Below are 24357 nucleotides of genomic sequence, written 5' to 3'. Positions count from 1 at the left end.
TAGGGGGCACCCCAGTGGCTCGAGTCCGGACATGGAAGTCACTGTTCTCATTTGTTCATGTCATTAGAATCTCGAACCAGTCACACTGTGGCTGTTTCCACCAGTGCTCTCCCCCTCTGGAAATGTGGCGCTTTCACCTTCCATTCTGGTACTTGAGAGAGTGACTGTGCTCGGGATGTAGCCCTCCTCCTCGCTGGGGGAGCCCGTTTCTCCTCTTCCTTCAAGTCTCCCTTTAGAACTTGCCTCCTCTGAAAACTGGCCTGCCTCTTCGGGCCTGTTGAACCCTCCATTTGCACTGAAATATAATTACCATTTCTCACTTGATTTTTTTTTTCATCTAAATATAACCTGAAAACCCTTGAGAACCAGGGACTATATCCTATTTTGCCTGGAGTGCCAAAAAAGTTAATCAACAAGAGCCTGCTATAATATTATCAGGGAACACATTTTCATTGAGGGAGCCTTCTGGGTTCTGAATGTGGAACACTTGATAAGTCATCTTAAGTTTGGCTGAAGCTGCCTTTGCACTTCCTGTGGGGGCAAAATGCTTCCCAAGCAAATGAAGAGAATGCTGAAATAGTTACAAAAAGAAGGTTTAACCTATTAAACTAAACAAACACAAAAAGCCGCTGCAGTTTAAGACTGATCATTGGCTGGTGAAGAGCATATTTCCTTTGTGTTCCTGAATTAGATTCAGTATGGCAGAGTCCTAAAATGAGTGTTGAAGAGAAATACCATAGACCTTTTAGGAAAGGGTGGGAATGTGGGCTAGACAGCCAAGGAAATTCTCATGGCAGAGGAAGGATCTGGAATTGGCCTGTGAAGGGTGGGCACAATTTAGATTTGCAGGAGGCAGCTGTGAAGGCATCCCAGGCTGAGAAGAGTCAGGGGGCAGCAGCTTGCAGCCAGGCAGGCTAGGACATGTGCAAGGCCCTGGCACTTTGGGATGCCAAGTCTCTGGTGGAGTCCGTCTGGGAAGGATGGAGTAGAAAGTAAGGTTGGATAGGTGGGTTCCAGCCAGGCACCCAGCACCCAGGGACACGTATGATCCATTGCATTGTGAATTACTTAAGGAATCAAATATTTATTTTTCTAAAAATAAATTTATAATTTAGACTTGAATTCTCAGGGCTTCCAGATGCTTCTACCCATCAGGTTAACGTCTTCTACATGTGACAAGAGGATTGACAGCAGTGGGAAGGACTTGAACCCGAGCTATTTGTGCAGATTTCTTTCTAACTGACGATCTACAGATGATGGCCTGGCGTCAAGAGGGCAGCCTTTGCGATATATCTGGGGTGGACCCTGGCTTCTCACTGTAGAACTCTCGGTGATGTCATTGACCTTCTTAGCAGAGGAAACACATAGGAAAGAAACATTAATTCTGTCCTTGTAATAGACCCTAAAGTGGCCTTTGTGATGTGTGTTAGTCACTTCCTCAGAGTCTGCTTAGAATTGGCACAGTTTTGCCAGCGCTTATACTTTCGTGATGGCTTGTGTGATGCGTGCTCTACAAGGGTCTCGGAACCCCAAAATGTGCGTGCTCGGTATCATGTATGATCAGTGACCTCACACACAGCATCGCAGCAACAGAGAGGTCCAGGAATCTGTGGTTTTGTTGATAAAATTTGGGTTTGAAGAACTGAATCTTTATGGGAATCTTGGCATAGCTTAGTTTCTCTGTTTCTTCAATATTGCTAGTTCCTGGAGAGATTTCCTCCTTCACACATGCGCCAGTATCCCTCGATGCTAAGGTCTGCTGAAGGCTCAGCAAACGCTCGGTAAGGAATGGATCTGTTGGCCATGGGGATCTTGGCCTATGGAGTCAGATGGAAAGAAAACGGGTACAAATGTGTACCTGGTCTAAGACGTCCTCTATAAGGATGATCAGGAAATTGATTTCCTTTAGCCATTAGTGGAACAAGGAAGAGGTAGCAGGTGCAATGCCTGTATTACCTCCTTGTTCCAGAGAGGCAGGCTCTTATGAAGTTACAGCCTCCTGTGAGTAAGATGCCTCTTTGAGTCCATGGTCCTTGACGGTGATATTTGAGTGGACTAGAACTTAGGGGATGGGAGGCTCTCCGAGTCTCTGAGTTAGTGATATTAACATTTGGAAAACGTGACCCATCCTCATCACAAACCCTCCAGGCCCCGTCCAGCAGTGAGCCTTGGCTGGAAAGCAGCAGCACGGTACAGTGGCCACACACTGAAGATGAGATCTCTTACACTTGCTCCCGCAGGTAGTAAGTACTCAGCCGCTTGCCGCACTGTGAGGCTTCCGGTGACCTTTGGACCCCTCCCATCATCATCTGGCACATTCCTGATACACAGTTTGACAGGGCAAGACCTCCGGCACATATTCATCCTCTCTGTGGCAATTCTTCAAAACCGTGGCAAACTGCCAGTTACACCTATGCTGTTTGATAGACTTCACGCAGTCTACGGCCATACCACCCTGAACGCGCCTGATCTCGTCTGATAGACTTCATGCAAAGCCTTTCATTTTGTATCTTTTTATTTCCAGTGCCATCCCCCCACTTTCTACCACCCCACCCCCCGACATTCACAACATTTCATGCGACGGATAGTATTGATGCTTACTACACACAAGGAATGCTCTAGATACTTCACTGTACTTTGATTAGGAGTGGGGGCTGGAGGGTGGCACAGCGGTTAAGCGTCTGCCTTCGGCTCAGGGTGTGATCCCGGCATTATGGGATCGAGCCCCACACCAGGCTCTTCACTCCCCCTGCTTGTGTTCCCTCTCTCGCTGGCTGTCTCTATCTCTTTCAAATAAATAAATAAAATCTTTAACAAAAAAAAAAAAGGAGTGGGGGCTGGAGAAGGGATAGATGCAAAAGCTGTGACTCACAGTATAAAATTCTTTAGTGAGAACAGGAAATAGCTTCTCTCCGTCAAGGTGCTCAAAAGGGGCTTATAGACCGGCCACACGGAAATAGTGCAACATAAGTAGGCAACATACTGGTGTGGCTTGTAGAAAAAAATGTAAGTTTAGAATGTCAATTAAAACTTTAATCTCTTTGAGAATGTGGCCAAACAATGGCTCCCTAAGTACCCACAGTAGAAGATGACCGCGGCGTCATGGTTTTCAAAAATACTGGCCTCCCCAAATACGAATCCAGATCAGTCCAATGCTGAATGGGAACTCATTGCATTGTGTTCTCCTTTTTAAAGTGTTCTGTTTAGATCTAGCTCTTTGTCTAAAAGGGAACATGAAGAACACAGCTGGGGTCCGTGAAGGTAGTTAGTCATTGAAAAGAAGACCCATCTGGGTAGGCTGAAGGAACTGGCATGCGTTATAGGAGAAAACTGGAGACCAATCAAATGACTTTCAAGAATATGAAATGAAACGGCTTTAATCATCACCTCAAAGGAGAGTTTCTCATCATGAAGCTCTTTGTTGGGGTGAGTTGTAAATTATTGTGGAGGTAACAAGAAGCTAGAATAAGAATCTGCATAAAGTAGCCGAGAAGGTGGCATGCCCGAGACATGGGGGGAGAGTAAACCTCTTGAGACATCTTCCAACTCTGTAATTCTGTATCGCCTTGGCTACAGACAGAGGCAGAAGTGCAAAGCACACATGCAGGATCGGGTAAGGGAGTGTTAGCTATGTCAGATTGCCGTAACATAGTGAACAGAACTGCAACTTGTATGTTGAAAGAAGGCAAAATGTTGCTTTTGAATGAGCCAATGAAGTTAGAATTTTTAGTATTTCATTGGTCTAAAGAATTTACAAATTCTGTCCCTGGTTAAAAGTGCTTAGTTTTAAAGCTAGTTTAAGTTACCTTGCAATGCAAAATTGGTGATTTCTTTTTTTTTTTTTAAAGATTTTATTTATTTATTCGACAGAGACAGAGACAGCCAGTGAGAGAGGGAACACAAGCAGGGGGAGTGGGAGAGGAAGAAGCAGGCTCCTAGCAGAAGAGCCTGATGTGGGGCTCGATCCCATAACGCCAGGACCACACCCTGAGCCAAAGGCAGATGCTTAACCGCTGTGCCACTCAGGCGCCCCCAAAATTGGTGATTTCTGTCCCAAATTACAGTCAAAATAGACTGAAGGTCTTAAGTTTTGGTACCAGGTCAAAGGCATGCAAAGGGTTTGAGAATGCAAAGTTAGTAGGTCCACTTACTAGTATGCTCGATTCTTCGATAATGTATTCTCTGCCTAACATAAACTATGTCTATCTATAATGTGTGCTCTTGCTACTAAAGAGAATATAATACCTTCTTTACTTCCAAGGTGGAGGGCACACAGAGGCATTCAGCAGCACTGAGAAGCTGCACTCCATAGGCCATCCACCAGAAGGTGGGGTGAGGGCCCGGCTCTGTCCCTGAGCGCACGGGCACAGACATTAGTGACCACAGTCGGAGCTGGCCGAGAGCAGCAGCTCCTCTCCTTGGCCCGGTACGGTGATTCGGATTGGCCTGATAGAATAGCCTCTGGTCTAGGCTCCAAGTCTGAAGGAGAGGAAAGATACCACGGGACAAGCAAGTGGAGGCCTGCCCAACATGACCCGCTGAGTTTTGAGAAGAGCTAACGTATCAATAGTTACTTGTGCCTCATCTCCTTAAGACAGTCTGTCCTCCAATTATGCTCCAATTTATGTGCAAATTGCCAGTGGGGACTTGGGTAGAGAAAGCCAAGCACATCTCCACTCCTTCAGCATCAGAGGGTCAGGTGTTTCGCTCCTTTTGTTCTGAATCTTCATCAAGGCCGTGCTGTTGAAAGATCCCCAGGGATTTTTCTTTGGAAGGAATCATTTAACACAAGTGCTATCATTTATTTCAGAAATGATTCCTAGGCTGTCCATAAATACTAATGAGGTGCCTAACAATGCATTGCACCTCGCGTCTGCAGCAGGAGTCACCGAGGGGCTGGCTCTCTGCACGGCAAGTGGCTCTTCACCACATGTCAGAATCCGTAGTCAGGTGTGCCTGGTTACTCTTTCTTTTCCTTCCCTCATATTGCCTTGAATGGCCCCGGACAGAAAGGAAAACAGACATGGCCAAAAAGAGAGTAGGGTGGGTGAGATATTGCTAACCACACTCACCAGTGCATACAGCAAATCCTTGATCGTTCCTGATGAGAGTGGAGATATTTCATGTGATGCATATTTGAGTTAGGACTCTGGGTAGGGCATCCTGCCAGGTGCCCTGAAGTAGACATACTCTTATTCTCGGGTTACTGATAATCTGGTAGCTGAGATCGCACATACAGATAAATACAAATATCTTTACTCCGACACACATACAAAGCATGATGTTGGATGGACAGTGGCCTCCAGTACACTAGGCGCCAGGGTGTGAAGCTGACTGGGACTTGGTGACCGACCTTGAGGATGCCCTCTGGGAGCAGATCAACAGCTATGGGGAGTAGGACAGACTGCCCCTTTTCCGTGTGTCCACGACTGCCATCCGGTCTAAGCCACCATCGCCCCTCCTGGACTCCTGCGGTAGATACTCCTCTGTGATTTCCCTGCCTCCCACACACTCCTGCACACCCTCTTTGCCCGGTAGCAGTTGGCCAACATTGTTCAAATGTAAACGAGGTCCTGCTACACCGCTACTTTATGCTTCCCCAGCCTTGGACACCGGGACCTTCGTGAGCCCACACTGGCTTGCCTCCATGAACTCACTCACTCTTTCCTTTCCTCGGTATTTTGCTGCCCTGGTCTTCTTTCCGTTCCTTGAACCTGTCAAGCTCTTTTCCACCTCTGAGCTTTTGTGCCCAACAAAACAAGGAAAATGAGGAAGCATTTTCAGGTTCATGGGGCAGTTGCTGGAGCACTGGAAGGACACGTGGAAGTGATGAGTGAAGCACACATAACTTTCCTCTCACGGCCGCATGTTCCAAAAGAACGGATAGGGCTTGAGGACTGGCCTTGTTCATAGAAGATTCTCACAGGAAAAGAAAACGTTAAGCATCTTCACAGGCAGAGTGGAAGAAGTCTGAAAAGATGAAGATGGAGAGCTTCATCCCAGAGGAGGGGTAACTGGAGTGTTTCCAGAAGAGACAGGCAAGGAGAGGACCGTGAACCCAACTGGAGAATTTTATAAGTTAATATGCTTTTCAAATCGGAAGGTAGTTTTTTTATAAAAGCCAGTGTCAGAATTGCAGTGAATAAATTCACTTCTGTTATGGACTGAATGTTCATGGCTCCCCAAAATTCATATGTTAAAATCCTAAACCCCATGGTATTAGGAGGTGGGGCCTTTGAGAGGTGATTAGATCATAAGTGTGGAGCCCTCCTGAATAAGACGAGTGCCCTTTTATTTAAAAAAAAAAAAAAGAAAAGAAGACCGCAGAAAGCTCCTCGTCCCTTCTGCCGTGTGGACACAGTGAGAACACAGCTATGAAGCCAAAAGTGGGGTCTCACCAGACACTGACTCTGCCGGCACCTTGATCTTAGACTCCCCAACCTCCAGAACTGTGAGAAGTACATCCTGGTGTTTACTAGCCCTCCCGTATGTGGAGGTTTGTTACAGTAGCCCAAACAGGTGAAGACGACGTCCGAGTTTGCACATTCTGTGTAGAGAATACACTGGGTGGTGTGATTCTGTTGCCAACAGCAACCTTAGAATGAACTGACTGGGGCCAGTGCTGAGATACGCCTGTCAGGGGTGGCGATTTCAGATGGGTACCAATTCTTAAACCCTGTCAGCAGCACCATCATCGTTATTATCGGTTTACATTTTGTTAAGGTGTAGCTTATCCATTGTAAGTTATAGACATCTTAAGCGTACGATTCAGTGGGGTTTTTATATGCATAAAAGCCCATGTCTTCATCACCCATATCAACATATAGAACTTTTCCAGCATCCCAGGAGGCTCCTGTCTACTTCCACCGAAGGCAATGTCTATTTTGACTACAATTGCCTAGATCAGTTTGTGAATTTTTTTAACAGCTTTATTTTATTGTGGTATAATTAATGTGCAGGAAACGACGTATCTGAGTGGTACAGCTGGTGAGTTTTTACATATATATATATATATATATATATATATATATATATACCCATGAAATCACCACAAACAAAAAAAATGAACCTATCATTGCCAAAAATTCCCTCATACCCATTTGTAATCTCTCTCTGGCCCCCCAACATTCCCATACTCCGTGTCTGCATGCAACCATGAATTTGCTTTCCGTCCTAGACACAAGTTGGCATCTCCTAAAACTGTAAACACATGGAAGCGTACAGCGTATGTACTCTTTTCTGATCTGCCTTTCACTCAGCATAGTTGCGCTGAGATAGACCTTTAGGTTGTTTCCAGTTTCTGCCCATCACAAGTGAAGCTGCTGTGAATATCTGTGCCCGAGCAAATCCGTGGTGGGGTCAGTCTCTTTCATTTGAGCCATTCTAAGAGGTGTGTCATGGTGCCTCGTGATGGTGTCAGCGTCCCATTTCCCCGAGGACTAATAATGTTGAGCATCTCTCCCTGTGCTTTTTTTCCACCTACATCCTTCTTTATGAACTATTTGTTCAAATCTTCTACACATTTTTTACAGCAGGATCTCGTTTACATTTTTTAAAAAGTGGTGTTTATTGGGTTTAAAGAGTTTTAAAAGTATAAAGTTGTAAAAATGGAAGTCCTTTATCAGAGATTTGCAAATATTTTCTCCCAGTTTGTGTGTTGTCTTTTTCGTTTTCCTGAAGGGCACAAGTTTTAAATTTTGGTCCTACCTAATTTTTTCTTCCATGAACTGTGCTTTTAGTGCCAAATCTAAAAAGTGTCGCCTAGCCCAAGGTAAAAAAGATTTTGTTCTGTGTTTCCTTGTAAAAGTTTTGTAGTTTTAGGCTTTCACATTTAGGTCTCTGATCCATTTTGACATAATTTTTGTATATGGTACAAACTATGAGCTGAAGTTCCATTTTTTCGCATGTGGGTGTCCAGTTGTTCCAGTATCATCTGTTGAAAAAACTATCCTGTCTCCAATGCCTTGCCTTTACACTTTTTTTGAATACCAATTTCCCATATACATGCAAGTCTTTTTCTGGACTCTGTTCCACTGACCTGTGTGCCTGTCTTGACACCAGTACCACAATGTCTTGATTAGTTTAGTCAAATAACAAGTCTTGCAAATGGGTAACGTAAGTTTTTCCACGACTTTGTTCTCTTTTTCCCCTCAGAGTTATTTCTGCTCTTTAAGATCAGTTTTCTAGTTTGTCTGGTGGAAACTCTTCCCAAAGCCTGTTTCCTCTCTTCACTGCGAATGGTTCTTTCTCTGGCCTCAGGTACTTTCCTCACATACGTGTGGTGAGAAATACGCAGCTAGCTACTCAAGGCTGAATCTCTGCAGATCTCCAGTGTTCTCCAGTGTGGTTTTTCTCTTCTTCATTACTCTGACATGAGACTATTGACCCCTAGGTCTCCCCAGGCGCTCAGCTCTGTCTCTTCAACTCACAGAATCTGCCAGTCTCTGCCGAGGCGCCTCGTCCTCGCAGCACAGCCTGGAAGAAACTTTTTTTTTTTAAAGATTTTATTTATTTATTCAACAGAGACAGCCAGCGAGAGAGGGAACACAAGCAGGGGGAGTGGGAGAGGAAGAAGCAGGCTCCCAGTGGAGGAGCCTGATGTGGGGCTCGATCCCAGAACGCCGGGATCACGCCCTGAGCCGCAGGCAGACGCTTAACCGCTGTGCCACCCAGGCGCCCCTGGAAGAAACTCTTAAAGCAGCAAATAAACACGGGGGATCATAGGGTTCACCTCATTCATTTGCCATCTCTCAAGGATCGCTGTCCTTCATTTTTGCACATATTTTGTCCATTGTGAGTTACTTCAGGCGGAAAGGTGGACACAGCACCACTCATTTCAGTTGTGTAGACACAGGGGTAGAATTCCTGGGTCATAGAATATTGCCTATTTACCGTTAGGAGATATTACCTGGAGTTTGCCGAAGTAAATTCAGTTAATTTTAATTATAGATCCTTTTCACTCATGTAAACGACATTCATTTTACCCAGAACATGGCGCTAGATTTTATTCCTCCCTTTAACACAGTAAAGAGTGTGTGTGGCAGGTTCTTAGTGCCATCATTCACTTTTTTTAGATGTTCGGTCAGTGAGGTACACCCTCCTCTCGCCTGTATTACTGAAAGTATTAAGTAAGTGGTGGTGGAGGCGAAGAAGAAAGTAAGCGGAGAGAATACGTAAGTCTGCCTTTGCCTGACTGATAGTCGTAATTATATTTGACAGCCTGTGTTTGCTAAGTAATAACAGCTTTGATTTTTCCAGAAGCCTAGTGATATTATATGTTTAGTACCTAGTCCATTAGAAAATTCTCTTGCTGCTCTGCCTCCTCCAAGGCAGAAAAAATTCTCCTTTTGGGGGGAGCAGTCTTCTCACATCAAAGGCAATCCCCATCCACCTCACGTCCTCCCGTGGTTCTTTTAGACTGACTCCTGTCTGACAAGACTGTATGCTCAGCAGTGGGTGCACGGTGTCGGGGAGCACCGCACCAGGCCCGTCCCCCACACGATGCTGAGCGAGTGCCCCTCTTCACAGCTGCTGAGGGACAAGGAAGTAAGAGGCTGCCGCAGTGACTCAGCCTCTTCCCACCGTGAGGGGTATTTGAGCTCTAGAAGACTCTTTCGCCACCGTGCCAGATAAAATGCATATTGAATTTCTACCAAGGATGCCATTTCCCTGCAGAGAGTCGCTCCTTGGCCTGGATATAATGGAAAATAGCAAGGAAAGCATAACATTAAAGGAATCTCTTTTTCAGGTTTTTATTCCCAGCCCTTGAACTTCTTGTGATCTAATCTGTTCTTGAGTCAGGTATTGCTTCTTTGATGCCTTTGTCTTTGGATCCTCTGTTTGTAAATCTCTCCTAAGAATAGACCCAAAATGATGTTTACATCTGTTTCCAGAATTGAGGAAATAAGAACAGAGTAAGAGTGTACGGCTGTAGTTAACCCCTCTGTTACTGCACCACATGGGATGGGGTCTGGGATTGGACTGAATCTCCTCAGTAGCCACCCTGGTTCTCTCCGCTATGAGCATCTGTGTCCTTGGCTTGGGCCTGTTGGTTCGTTTCACAGTCACACCACATCAGTCAGACGTGGTATACCCTCTCCTTATAAGGTGTGAAGCTGCAAGAGCTGATACCAGCCGGGTTTCTGAATCCATTGTATGTTTACCCTTTACCCAAAACGCATGCAAATTGATTTTCTCCTCAAGTCTATGGAGAAAAGTCTCAGGAAGCTAGAAAATCATGCACAAAGGGAAATCTTGGATTGCTGAATCTCAAGGCCGAAACTGTGTTTTCAGGGAGGCTGAAGCAGACAGAATTGCTTACAAGAGCTGCTGCTAGAATAAGGATTGCAGGAAAAGAGATTTCCTAAGAAGTTCTAACCCAAAATTTATCTCCTTCTGGTGTCCTGATATGTCTGTAAGTTCTTGGGTTCTGCCATGTTCTCCATGTTTCCTCTGATACCAACAGAAAGTGAAAAAGCAGGGGCGCCTGGGTGGCTCAGTCGTTAAGCGTCTGCCTTCGGCTCAGGGTGTGATCCCAGCATTCTGGGATCGAGCCCCACATCAGGCTTCTCTGGTAGGAGCCTGCTTCTTCCTCTCCTACTCCCCCTCCTGTGTTCCCTCTCTCGCTGGCTGTCTCTCTGTCAAATAAATAAATAAATAAAATCTTTAAAAAAAAAAAGAAAAGAAAAAGAAAAGAAAGTGAAAAAGCAGCATTAGGCCTGGATAACTCCAAAACTTGGCTTACTAAGTGAGTCCCAGTGCACACGATACGGTGCTCTTCGAGAAGCCATTTCCAGGTAAGTTTCATGATTATATCTAAGGGAACATCTGTGTTGCAATTGGCTTGAACACCTGTCTACACTTGCTAATCACCACTTTACCTTCGAGTGGACCTCACATGCCAAACCTTCCACTGACAACTCCCTAATTTGAAATTAATAGCATTTATGTCTTAATTGTACTTTTTACATTATTTTCTGTTTAATGTAGACTGAGCCATGTATCTATTTATGGCTTTAATCTGCTTTGTTCCTCATTAGCTTAAGTGAACAACCAAGTTTAGTTAAAGGGAAATACTAAGGGAATAACAGTTCAGGATATCGTCAAAATCACAACAGTAGTATCATTAGAACAAACAATTCAGCCCTTGTTTAATGAGCCTCCCAGGCTCCATAAAATGTGGCATTTGACATTGCAGCAAAAAGCTACAGTAAAAAGGGCAGTGGCCCCTAAGCTCATTGTGCAAGTTGCAGTTTTCTCTTTTATGAACAGTATTACTCTGGCAAGTCAATGCTTTCCATGCCTCAGTTTCCTTGTCTGTAAAGACAGTGATGATAGCAGTAACACTACCTCTGTCACAGACCTGTGGTTAAGTACGAGAGAAAAAACCGGAAACTGTATTTTTAAAAGATTTTTTAAAACTTTAATTGCTGGAGGCCCCTGAGAGGCTGGGTTGGTTAAGCATCGGCCTCTTGATTCCGGCTCAGGTCGTGATCTTGGGGTCATTAGACTGAGCCTCATGTCGGGCTCTGCGCTCAGCAGAGAGTCTGCTTGGGAGTCTCTCTCTTCCTCTGCCTCTCTCTCCTTGCATGCGTGCTCACTCTCTATCTCTCTCCAAAAGAAATAAGTAAAACCCTTTAAAAAAAAAACCTTTAATTGCTGGGGAAAATGTCATTTGTTATTGTTACTTTCTTGGCTCCTACCTCACAAACTGGTAGGAAAGAGCTTACAAGATCTGTGTGGGGATTTATCTTCCTCTTACATGTTTTAGGACTTGATGGACATGATAGCAATCTGGTTTTATTCTTCATGAATATTTCAGAGAAGCAAATTTTGAGTATTTTATCCAGGTTTGAGATCCTGTTTTGCAATGAACAGAGTTCAGTGAAAGAAATAACACGGTGAGGGAAATCTCTGCGGATAAATAATCACACTTTTTTCCTATGGAGTTTGACATGTAAGCTGAAATCTGAATGGTGAACAAGAGACAACCATAAAGAGCAAAGGAAGGAGTATTTCAGTGAAGGGAACAGCATTTGCAAAGGGTGGAAGGGAATTGCTGTTTCCCAGGAGCAAAAGACAGCGGGAGCCTGGTGGACAATAGGGAGAATGGAATGAGATAAGAACGGGGAAATCCTCGAGGGCCAGATCATCTAGGGCTTTGCGGGTCATGGTAAGGGTTTTATTCTAAGCATTTTGAGATGCCATTGAGGAGCTTTTAAAAGATGGTTCAGTCTTCCATATTTAGGTTCGAATGGCCAGACTGCTCAGAGAAACCAGTGTGGGAGAAATCAAGAAGTCTGGGCTTCTTCAAGCACGGAACTCAGAAAGTCTGGCAATGGTGCGTTTGTGCAGTTGTTTTGATTTCAGAAGGGGCAAGTCTTTATTTAACTCTATATAATGTGTATATAATAATATAATTTTAAGGCACCTGCTTCAAAATAGAAACTGGGATGTTGGAGATAATAACAATAAACAAAAATTAAACCAAACCGGGCTCAGTGCCCAGGAAAACTACCAAGATTCTAAGAACTGGGCAAAGAATAAGCGAGTAGAGAGAACGAGGCAGGCATGGCTGGAGCTGTGAGTGCCCCACGAGAAATGACCACTCTGCAGCATGATCTCCGTTAGCAGTTCTGTGGGGCATTTGTCATGTGGGTGGGGTTCCTGCCCTTCTCATTTCAGTGACAGACTTCCAGTGGAACTTGCTTTTCTAAAATGTCAATCCTAAACATGCAAGTAATTACAGTGGTCCTGCATTGTGTCTGAGCTTTTATAATGCTGTGAACCACTTGGAAATAAATGGACCAGAAGTAAAAATAGGAGTTCATAACCACTTTAAAGCTAAAAGGGAAGCCTTCATGTTTCCCAGGATGCCTAAATGTCATGTAATTTACATAAACAAAGGAGGAAATCTCTTTGTGTGTTTAGGGGTGTGCGTCTAATACAGGAACCCATGTTTTCCTGTTATTGAAAAGTATTCTTTAATCTTTTCAGCACATTTTAGGACCTGCCTGTATTCCAGGTATGTTGTTTCCTCTACCATGAAAACAGAAGAGCAGGGCATGACTGTCAGAGAAACCTATTCGATCTCATAGGAGACACATGAAATAAATGAATTAAGTTAAATGGCTAAACAGAGCCCTGGGCAGACTGATACTATCGCCTGAGTTTAGTTCGGCAATATTCCTAAGAGGACTTAACAGGCTTCCACATGGAGCGGTAAGCCAGACAGGCTGTGTGTGAATAGAAGACTATAAAATTTCCACTGATCGCGGGTGTTGAGGGGATGATGACTTTTTAACCATGAAAGTAAACGTAATTGGTATGAAATGTTCAGAAGCTTTTAGCCAAATATTACTGACATAATGAGTCATAAACCTAAGCATTATTTGAAATTATTTTTTTAGTGTTTGCTAAATTCTGGTTTGGAGGAAAGGGAAAAGATTGTACTGAGGTCATAAAAAGAGGTCTTTTAGTCTTGGAAGCATCGGGCCCTTACCAGACGTAAAGGCAGGGTGCCCACATTTCATTCCCCTCTTGGTCCCCGAGTTCCTGCTTTAATGATCCCAGATCCTGAAACTGCCCTAAACTCTCCTATGCATGAAGGAGAGTCTTCTTACCAGCAACCGTGACTGGAATAGGTGCTTTCTGTCCTTCGTCCCTCAAGGATTCTTTTTGCCATCTGTTGAACATCTGCATCGTTATCTGGAAATGTAGGATCGGCAGGATTACTGGAAACGAAGAAAGAATGTGCCACTGATCCACAGCTAACTAGGATTGCATTCATCACAAGTATACTTTCCACTTTTCCCAGTTCCCTTCATAGATCCTTTCCGTTAAATTCACAACTCCTCCAGCCAAGCCTCAGGAGGAGCTTTTAGGAAAGCCCTTTCAAAACACTTAATGCCACCCCACCCTGGAGGCTCTAAGTCACAAAGTAAGCAGACGTAGAATTACCCAGAGATCCTCTCTCCTGGTGGCTGGTGCTTGGCCTCTGTCTGAGAGGGGATGCTGTCCATCCTCAGCATGGAAGGGGCAAAGGAAGAACTGACCAAGACTGGGAGGAGGAGCTGTCCTGCTCCTGCAGGTGTGGTGACCTCAGGAATTGCGGTTGGGGGGGCGTGAATGCCAAATACAGTCAGAAACAGATGCAAACTAGATTCAAAAAGGACAATATTTTAAAGCCAAATAATTTTTTTAAGTGAGGCATTACTCTCTATCTTACCAGTGAAGCCTAGTATATTTACACTGGAAGATCACATTAGAAATAGGCATCGTGGGGCGCCTGGGTGGCTCAGTCATTAAGCATCTGCCTTCAGCTCAGGGCGTGATCCCGGCGTTCTGGGATCGAGCCCCGCAACAGGCTCCTTCGCTGGGAGCCTGCTTCTTCCTCTCCCACTCCCCCTGCTTGTGTTCCCTCTCTCGCTGGCTGTCTCTCTCTCTCTCTCAAATAAATAAATAAAATCTTTAAAAAAAAACAAAAAAGAAATATGCATCGTAATTTCCTAGGGGAGCCAGTAACCTCCGCTTCCTTTAAAATTCAGCTTTTCGGGGCACCTGGGTGGTTCAGTCAGTTAAGCATCTGCCTTTGTCTCAGGTCATGATCCCAGGGTCCTGGAATCGAGTTCCGTGTTTGGTTTCCTGCTGGGTGGGGAGTCTGCTGCTCCCTCTCCCTCTGCCCCTCCCCCTGCTTGTGCATGCCCTTTCTCTCTCTCTCTCTCTCTCTAATAAATAAATACAATCTTTTAAAAAATAAAAAATAAAATGCAGCTTTTCCCAATGACCTCTACCCAGCTCCTGCCAGCCCCGTGGGCTGCCTTCCCTGCGGTCGGTCATCGTGCACGCTCAGCCTCCGCTGAAAGTGCTTGGTGTCCCTCGGTGGAGTTGCGCTTGCTTTGAGTGGAGACAGGCACAAGTGAAGCAGCGTTTGCAGTTATAATTATATTGTGACTACTTGAGAGTGGAGACTAGAGCTATTTCTTTTGAGTTCACCCCTCATCAGAGACACACATACTCATATTCTCTGTGTGTGTGTGTGTGTGTGTGTGTGTGTGTGTGTGTGTGTGTGGATACACACGTAGGTGGAATGAGAAAACGATCCCGCCCGCACGCCCACTGATCGGAGTGGTCTTTCCTTGGCAGTGACAAACAAGAAACCCACACAGGCGTCCATCACGAAGGTCAAGCAGTTCGAAGGCTCCACGTCGTTCGTGCGGAGATCACAGTGGATGCTCGAGCAGCTTCGCCAGGTGAACGGCATCGATCCCAATCGGGTGAGCGCATGCCCAGTGTTGAGCGAAGGTGTCCTCTGCCCACGGTGACTCTCTTGCTGCCCTTGGCAGTGGTGGTGGTTGTCTGAGTCACCTCTAACAAAGCTATTTCTCTATTTCAGTGAGGTGGCTAAGACTTTCTGCTGCCTGTGTCCTTACGGGGAACTACAAGTCTTCTCATCCTGTTTGATGCAGAAACGTTAAGGGGAGGCATAGTGAGGACGGGCTGGCTGCTGTAGGTTTATCCGCCAAGTGCAAAGGGCAGAGTTCAAATACCGTGTCCGTGGTGATTAATATGAAAAACCATGTGCATCAAAGCTTCATTTATGGCCTGATACCACCAGTGATGAGGTTTATTCACCAAAACAAACAAATAGATGGCACCTTACAAATTATGTAGTAGGGTTCTGCTGGATTTAACATGAGACACATTTTAAGGTAGATTTATTTATTTAAATACTTTCCCCTTTGCTCACACACACTCGCTATACAAAACCTCAATAATGAGGAAAAATAAAATGTGAACTATAACTATATGCTAAAATAAGAAGGGAGAATCTTTTCCTTACCAAAGATCAGGGGCAAGATTCACTACCAGTGCTAAGAACCTGAAGGAATCCTTTCCCAGCTCATCAGGGAGGCAGTCTGTAGTCTGAATTCTGCCGGATCGATGTGTGGTAGGCTCTAGGGGCTTTCGTGGTACTAGCCTCCCGGGGACATCTATAAATACTCGAAGATTTGGGGGCTTGCTTGAGAGACAGAGAAAGGCGGACTTGCTTTCCACGCATCCAGGTACTCACAAAGACAAGCCTTGTGATGAAGACCAAAGCCCTGAAAGGTGTTCCGGCCTTCACGAGTCATTTGTCGGGAGTCAGCTGCATGCAGCAGTTTTTATAGACTGAGGTCAGTCGTTCTTTCACCGTCTTTTCCAGGATTCTGCAGAGTTTGACCTGTTGTTTGAAAACGCATTCGACCAGTGGGTAGCCAGCACGGCCTCAGAAAAGTGCACCTTCTTCCAGATCCTGCACCACACGTGCCAGAGGTATCTCCCGGACAGGAAGCCGGAGTTTATCAACTGCCAGTCCAAGATCATGGGAGGTGAGTGGGCATCGGGGTAGCTCTGCTCATCCTCTCTCCTTAGACCCACTTTTACATGAGAAGTTAGGTGTTCTACAGCATAATTAAAGACAAAAAAAAGAATCCGGATGCTCAGAGTTCGACAGCATATGAGAGCCATTCTAGAGAGTTCGTGACATACTAAACCCAGACATGGTGGTGTGTTTTCACTCTTAACCAAACGCTGGTCTTTTTAGAAGAATTAGCCACTTAGCTAAGACTATTTATACTAGGAGAACAAACCCGTCCCTTTATTAGGAAAACCTTTCAGTTTGGCTTCGTTACTACCATTTCAGTAATTTCACTGCAGAACATTGTTTTCTAAGCCGCTTTGTCCTATTATTTCTCAACATATTTTACAAATATTAAATGCAGATTCTTACAGATATAGTCCCTTTCTTTCAAATAGCAGCTAGTCTTACGTTTATTCCTCAGACGGCAGAGAGAGCAGAGTGAGGCTGAGTGCTCTAAGCCAGCCTTAAGGGGTGAGTACCAGTGTTGGCAACTTAATGAGAAACATTTAGAGGGTGCTTAACACATTTCTTTTAGGTGGCATTTCTTTTTAGGGAATTGAAACTGAGCTAAAAATATTTTTTAAAAGCCTTGCCAAAAAAAAAAAAAAAAAAAGCCTTGCCAGTCACTCTGTGAGTTGAGGAAGAGTGTTTCTATCATTGCTCTTTTCACTGACCTATTCTCCTGGTTTTGCCAAAAGCAAAAATTTTGCGCACCAACTTGGTTTGAATCAAATGTCAAATGAAGGTCACGTTACAGACATTACGCCTTCTCCTTGAGCTGTACGTATCTTTCATATGAACGTGGCGCGGAACCCATTATGCCCCCCAACCCCTGACCAGCATCATTTTGCCATTAGTCTGCTGGACGGCATTAGAGAAGATGCTGGCCAAGGCTTTGTTGTTACCCACCGACATGTTGGTGTCCCTCTTGAACAGTAAGCGGCTTGCATCCTAAGAACCTAGAAAGGTCTTCCTTAGGCGTCAATGCAGTATTTTATTACAGCTTCTCCATTTAGTCCTCGAACGGTGTCGATTAGTGGTGCAGGTTGTCTTCCAGGTGGCCCCATCCTGCATACAAAATTAAAAACTGTTAGATGTACGTGTTGAAAGGAAAGGGATTGTCTAACACTGACCTCCTGCTGTTTAGAAAATAGAATGAGCTACTGCTCGCTATCCCGTCTGTGCCCCTGGCAGTCGTCACACGAATCCCACATGCAAAGCCCAGCTGTAACAGACCTGGCAGGTCAGAACACGCCAGGCTCAGGACCACAGATGACTGAGTGTTTCAGTGACTTCAACATGGGCCAGGAAATCGCAGCTCTCTCTCAGTCTTCATTAGGTTAGGATTGTCTCTGCTATCCTACAATCAGTTTTGTTTCTTGATCTCAAGGTCCTCCTAGGAAACGTTTTTCCATCGGTGTCGGTATGGTCTGTAGCATACACAGAGAGCATGTAAGCAGACTCTCCTCTGAAAATAAGGTGACATTGTGGGTTTGAAATTTCTGTTGCCCTTGGAGAGGAACTCCCCCTCACGCGTTCCACTTCTGCGTGTTCCGTCCTGAGAGCAGAGTGGCCAGAAGTAGAAGCAGAAGCAGTGCCATGGGAATTGGCCTGTTTCCTCAGAAGGGGAATGTGAGGCAGAAGCAGGAGGGCCCCAGCCTCACTCCCTGCACCGTCCTTGAAGGAGAAGCAAGTCTTGTCCTTTCTGCCAAGGTTGCGGAGAGCTGTGGTAACTCCTCCCTCCTTCCTCTCACTGGGCGGCCCCTCTTCTCTCTTGCCTCTGAAGCTCAGTTCCTTTCATGGATTCATTCAGTCAGTCCTGGTTCAGCCGCCGATTATGCAGCAAATAAGTACTAAATACCTACTACGCGCTAGTCACCGTCCTACACCCTGGCTATGGAGAATCATTCTGTATTTGGTTCCTTAACAGACTCCAGTTTCACCACCCATATTCCAGACTGGCGGGTCCCTAACAGCCTTCCTCTGTGCTCTTTGTTACCTTCTTGAATTGTCCTCAGACCTTCCCACACAGTCCCACCCAGCTGCTCCTTGCAGTCATTGCCCCAGCCCTTCAGAGGTTTTCCAGTGCCCTGCATAAATTACGCAGAGTTGAGAGGGGAATCCATATATCCAATGTTAAATTGTTAGTATGTGTATAGACAAAGCTAAAGACTGATTTCCTGTAGTAAGAAAGAGAATAAGTTAATGAGACCAAGTGCCAGAATTGGCTTTCCTTTTGTGACTGCACGCCTGTCTCTTGCCTTCCTTAGACCTCGCTTCTCGCTGGTGTGACATGTGGAGGTTGGCCTAGAGATCTGAAATCCACTTCAGTTTTAATATTTTGAGAATCTCTAATGCCTAAGTTGTGTAGCTGAATCCCTTCTTAATTTAAGAGGCAACTAAAAGACTTAGCGCAACTAAATATTGACTGGCCTCCGATTCCTAAGAAAGGCAAAGAAGTTTGAACTAAGCACATTGTAATTTGTTGGCAGCACACACGTCCTTAATGAGCTCAGCCTGTGTTATTTAAACAGTTGCTTATCCTTGATAACAGTTGTACCAACACACCCTAGTTCATTAGCGAGCTCGTCAGCCTTCCTTTCTGCCACTTACCACAATTTCAGTCTTAAAATTGTGTAGTGCTTGGGTCACAACACTCTGACCCCTTCAACCTTGGGGGCACCTAGCCCATCTTCAGCAGATGAGAGCTGTTTCACATTTCACAGTTGGTCTGTCCTTAGAGTATAGGCCCCACACCCTAGACATCGTTGTTCTCTGAAGCGTTCTTTGTAAAATGTCATAGGTTTCGCGATTTTAAAGAACTAATATCGGTGTTGGTACGCCTCCCCTACCCCAGATTCTTTACGTATGTTGTCTCATTTAGTCTTACCGCAGCCTTTGAAAATATAATTTATTATCTCCATTTTACAGAGAAGGAAGTAGGATCAGAGAGATCATTAAATAGCTTGCCAGGGGTCGTATGCCCAGTAAGTGGCAGAGATGAGACTCAGACATAGGCCCCGTCTGCTCTAAAAGCATCTTCGTCAGGACCACTGATGCCACACTCTGGGGAGCACACTGACATTGTCCTTGCCATGAACGGTACCCCCTGAGGTTGTGCAGGAATTCGGGGGAACTATTTAGCCAGTCCCTAGGTTTTAAAAAAGGGAGCTAAGGGGAGGGGACCAGAGATTATAGGGACTTTTAATTTGTTCCCTAGTCTTATCGTAGGTATGTTATTAAGATAGTAACTCTTAAGCATTTGGCGGGGAGGGGGGGTCCTAAGAATGATGGAGTTATCAGGGACCTTTAAAATTATCTTGCTCTTCATAGTTTTTGTTTTGTTTTTGTTCATCTGAATTTCAACATATTGAGGAGATGAACTATTTTGGTGGCTGGGGAAGATGATGGAGTCCCGGCCTAGAGTCCTGGACCTCTCAGGTCCTCTGCATCAGGCCCAACCCTGTCGTCAGGAAAACTAAGGCCCAGTGATTTTAAATAATTTCACCAAGATCAGAGTCCTGGAAGCAAGTCTACCTGACTTCCACAAAACTACATTTTCTTTAATAGCAGTTCAGACAGGATCATGACTTCAATACCTACAATCCCAGGCACTTCTCCCTTGTATTCATTGACTCTATATACCCCCCATGACCATGTTTTTCTTTTTCCCTTGGGGGAAAGTCAGTTACACAGAAATGGGTTCTTTGGCATGCTTGAATTCTCTCCTGCAAACATGATATTGTCTCTCCAGAGGACAGACTGGGAAGCTTTGATCTTCTGATGCTGGTTACAGAATCCAGGGGACACACGTACAGTCTATAGGGCTGAGGGAAGGCCCTCATAGCCAGAAAGAGGGCAGGAGGCTCTAAGCAAGTATGAAGAGGGGAGGCACTGGTTTCCTCTCCTGCCTCTGTCAGCATCTTGGCAGCCATCTTCTCTTCCCTTGGATGGTAGGAAAACCGGGAAGCTAGAACCAAGTCCTCCAGCCCTGGTCATTCCTGACTTCCACTCTCCCTCTCATTTAATTTATTAAAGGTCAGTCACCTTTCAGAAATATAAAGCCATCCATTTCGTTGCTGGGTCCCTACACTACCAAGCAATGTTGATTTAACCAGACTGAAAGCAGAAGCATGGAGCCAGTCTGTGTACTGAAAAGTAACATGGCATCCTGAATGACAGGGCCCTGCAAGCGAAGTCTCGGGTTCATTTCTGAGATGGCGGATGTTTGTTTATCGTAAGCAGAGGTGATGATAGACTGTTACATGTGTGATGACACATGTGCACTTCAAAGATGCCTCCAAGGAGTTAATCATATGTGTAGAACTTTAGACTCCAGAAGAGAGACTTGCTTTCAGCTAATTCATTTCAGAGAAATATGGTCTGCCCCCAAATAGTAGTATCGGTTTAACTAACGGGCATGTCATGTTAAGTCACAGTCCCAAGGGGAATTTTTTCGTATTGCTTTCTTCGCTTTTCTTAGTAAAATGTGAGCAGATCCCACGTGGCTCTCCACGACTAGCTTATTTACACTGACCTTGTGTGGCGATTACTGTTGGCCCATTATTCTTAGGCCCAGTGCTGTGGACTCTGGGAATCTTCAGTGGTACTGGCGACGTCTGTGTTAGAACCACAATGTAGATTCTTTGCAAACCTGTTTTCTTCTTCAGTAAGTGTTGTAAATTATTTTGCAGGAAAACAAATGATTTCTTCTTCAAGGCGAGCTCCTGTGCAAACTGAAGCATGTTCTAGCATTTTCTTGAACTCGGCCCAATGACCCTTGGCTTACCCGCTGAATTCCCTCTTGCTCTTTCACCTGTTTTCTCTGGGTGCTCCTCACGCGGACCCACCTGTATTGTTTGCAGCCCGGCTGCGTCTATGTCCTCAGCGTTGACTGCACAAGCGTCGACTCAGCACCAGCTACCTGTCCGGTGCTGAGCTAGCTGGAGAGATCCCACAACAAAGGACATACGTTTCCTGACTTGGCTCACTTTTCTGGGGAGACAACAGGTGTAAACAGACATAAAACAATCCAGTAACACCAAGGCGACTGCTGAGCTGGGTTGGAAAGGATGGTTAGCACTGGCCAGACAGGGGCAGGGCGAAATGAGCTCTCTCTTATTGCCGTAGTTAACGCACACCGTTTCATTCCAGTGCTGGCTATATTCAGAACACAGAACGTGGCAGATTGTTTTTCCACAAAACAGGCTATTTTGGAGTGCCATATATTTTCATCACCACCAAAGGATATTTCTTAAGCGTTGCCGTTCTATGCACAACTCTTCAAATGATGGTATCAAGCCCAGCCTTCTGAGCTCTATTAGAATGCCCGGGACACAGATAGCTCGGACATCTCCGTCATAGCCCTCGTTTGCCCCTGCTGATTGGTATGCTAAAGGAGAAACCTAATGGCTTTACTCTGGCTTCCCCTGGGATGGAATAGAATCTCGGGTTTGAAGTGTGACCTTGCATTGGACATCTCTTCCAAACAATGCAGGGTCATCCCTGGGTGAAGTGTGCAGATATTTCACCTTGTGAGCGCTCCAGACATGGGCATGTGGAAGGTGAGGTGGCAACTTCTAAAAAGAGGACATGTGTACGTCCTAACGGGGTTCGAATGGGGGGAAAAAGCGATCAATATGGTCATTCTTGATCCCAATACATTAATATACTACTTTAAGGGAACCAGTAATATTTGCCACAATTTTTTTATATATACTAATAATTTTATTTTATTTTATTTTTATTATTATTTTTTTAATAATGATTTTTTATTATATTGTGTTAGTCACCATACAGTACATCCCCGGTTTTCGATGTAAGGCTCGATGATTCATTAGTTGTGTATAACACCCAGTGCACCATGCAATATGTGCCCTCCTTACTACCCATCACCGGTCTATCCCATTCCCCCACCCTGCCACAATTTTTATATTTCTTCTCTGTGTTGTCATGCTTTCTGTCAGTCAGTAATGGCTTTGTGGGATGCGAACCTCCCTCACACCCCGACGCACGCTCCAGCCAGGGACGCGTTACAATGAACGGTTTATGTCTCAAGAACAGGTGCATGTGTAATTTTGCCCCCCTGCTCAAACCTTAATATATTTGGGGATGCACGCACATACACACATATATTAGAGATTATAATTCGTGGACCACGTTAAATTGTATTAAAACCACCGTTTGGCCGCTGCTTGACGCCAACACCGAGATGCGGAACAGAGGAGACGGCTGACCCAGTGTTGTGAGAGAGCCATAAAGTGTTCCTTACAGTTCTTTAAATCAGGTGGAATCCGTGTCATGGGTCCTCTGGTGGCTCTTCTTGTCACTCTTGAAGAAATACAAAAGAACAAACTTCAGTTATCCTCTGCCATGGCACAGACAAGGAAAATGATTTATGAGAAGCGTTCCCGGGATCCCACAGCTAATTAGGGATAGCGCTAGCCCCTCAGTCAAAGCCTGGCCCTCACTCCCCATCCCTTCAGTGAAGGCCAGGACTTCCAAGCTCACTGAATAAGCACATCTTCTTTTCCGTATATTGATTCAGCTAAGTAGAAGAGGAGATAGCACCAATCTTACAAGATATTTATAAGGATCAAATTTAAACTTCTATTTGAAAGTTCTCTATAAATGACTTAATTATATGTCAGTCCTGTACACACACAGATTTATCATTCCAGTGTCCCATTACTCTAGCCTCTTCATTTTCCTAGACAGCGTGATCGTTCATTAAAGACTCGACTTACGGAAACTCGTTTGGAGAGAGTAAGAAACTAAGAATAGAAACCCAAAAACTATGTCAATAAAAATAACGGTACAAATATTTAGCTTACACAGTTGGGAAAGGCCAGCTAAGGTTTTTTCTCTGTGTTTGTTTTTGTTGGGGGGCCTACCACTGTAACTACCGCATCGAGCGACCTGATGTTGTCGGTGCTACATGAATACTGCCATAACCATGCGACACTGGCTAAGTACTGTCAGGAGCAGGACATTCTAGCACAAGCTCTGAGAGGCTTTTGGATCTGAATCTTTCATGTATGTATCATTTCAATTTAGGACATTACCACTTGTTATGTTGGGTGGTTTGTGTGCTTTCTCGTATTTTCTGAGTGGGTCATTCAACCTCATCTTGTTCCCAGGAGCAGATGCTTTTATTTTAAGTGAGAACACTGAAGTAACCAATGACTACTACTGCCTTCGGCTCCATCCAATTCTGTGCACGATACAAATTTGACTAGTAGCTAAAGAAAAACTGGGTCACAGATGTGATTTTCTCTTTTTCATTGCTCTTTGGCTGTAAGCTACACTGATGCACGCAGTGAACCAGCTGGTGGGCTGTGGTCTGTCCTGAGCCAGGAGTGACTTCATGCATTAAATGCTTTTGAATCACGCGTCTCCATCAAAACCTTGAACCAAACCAAAGGTACACATGCGTACTTCCAAGGTATCACTTATTGGCTTGACAAGGATCATGAACGTATTTTGTCTATCCCGTGGTCAAATGACCTGCAATGGAGGAGAGCCATTCCTGCTTTCAGAATCAACCAGAGGGCATAACTGCACAACTTGACCCCATGATACAGTGATCGAGGGCAGGCTCCATTCCCTTATCCCCGTCTTTGGTGGCATCACTCAGCTCTGTAACTTCCTCTAACGTCCTTAACTTACATTCAACCTCTCTATGCTTTTCTGCATCATGGAGAGTAACATAGACCTTAAAGAAATGGTGTGAGGATTAAAGTGAATTTTAAAGTATTCAGTCAGGGGTGCCTAGGTGGCTCAGTTGGTTAAGCTCAGACTGTTGATTTTGGCTCAGGTCATGATCTCAGGGTCGTGGGATCTAGCCCCGCCTTGGGCTCCATGCTGAGTATGAAGCCTACTTAAGATTCTCTCTCTCCCTCTGTCCCTCCCCACTGCCGGTCTTGCATGTTCTTTCTCAAAAATACATAAATACA

General features: G+C 44.9%; 1 protein-coding gene across 5 annotated transcripts in view; it reads left to right on the top strand.

Moving 5' to 3' along the window:
• Positions 1 to 24357, top strand: part of STXBP6 (syntaxin binding protein 6) — a 238478-nt gene that overhangs the window by 174601 nt on the left and 39520 nt on the right. For all 5 annotated transcript variants that reach the window (XM_045802639.2, XM_045802638.2, XM_087858963.1 and 2 more), the window contains 2 exons: positions 15145 to 15275; positions 16205 to 16370. In XM_045802639.2, coding sequence (XP_045658595.1) covers positions 15145 to 15275; positions 16205 to 16370 — 297 coding nt within the window. The remainder of the gene's footprint in view (positions 1 to 15144; positions 15276 to 16204; positions 16371 to 24357) is intronic.

Source organism: Ursus americanus, chromosome 35, assembly GCF_024610735.1.
Source record: "Ursus americanus isolate L20-20 chromosome 35, mUrsAme1.1.p, whole genome shotgun sequence".
Lineage (NCBI taxonomy): Eukaryota > Metazoa > Chordata > Mammalia > Carnivora > Ursidae > Ursus > Ursus americanus.
Note: the sequence above shows the minus strand (reverse complement) of the source record. Positions and strands in the feature narration are given on the sequence as shown.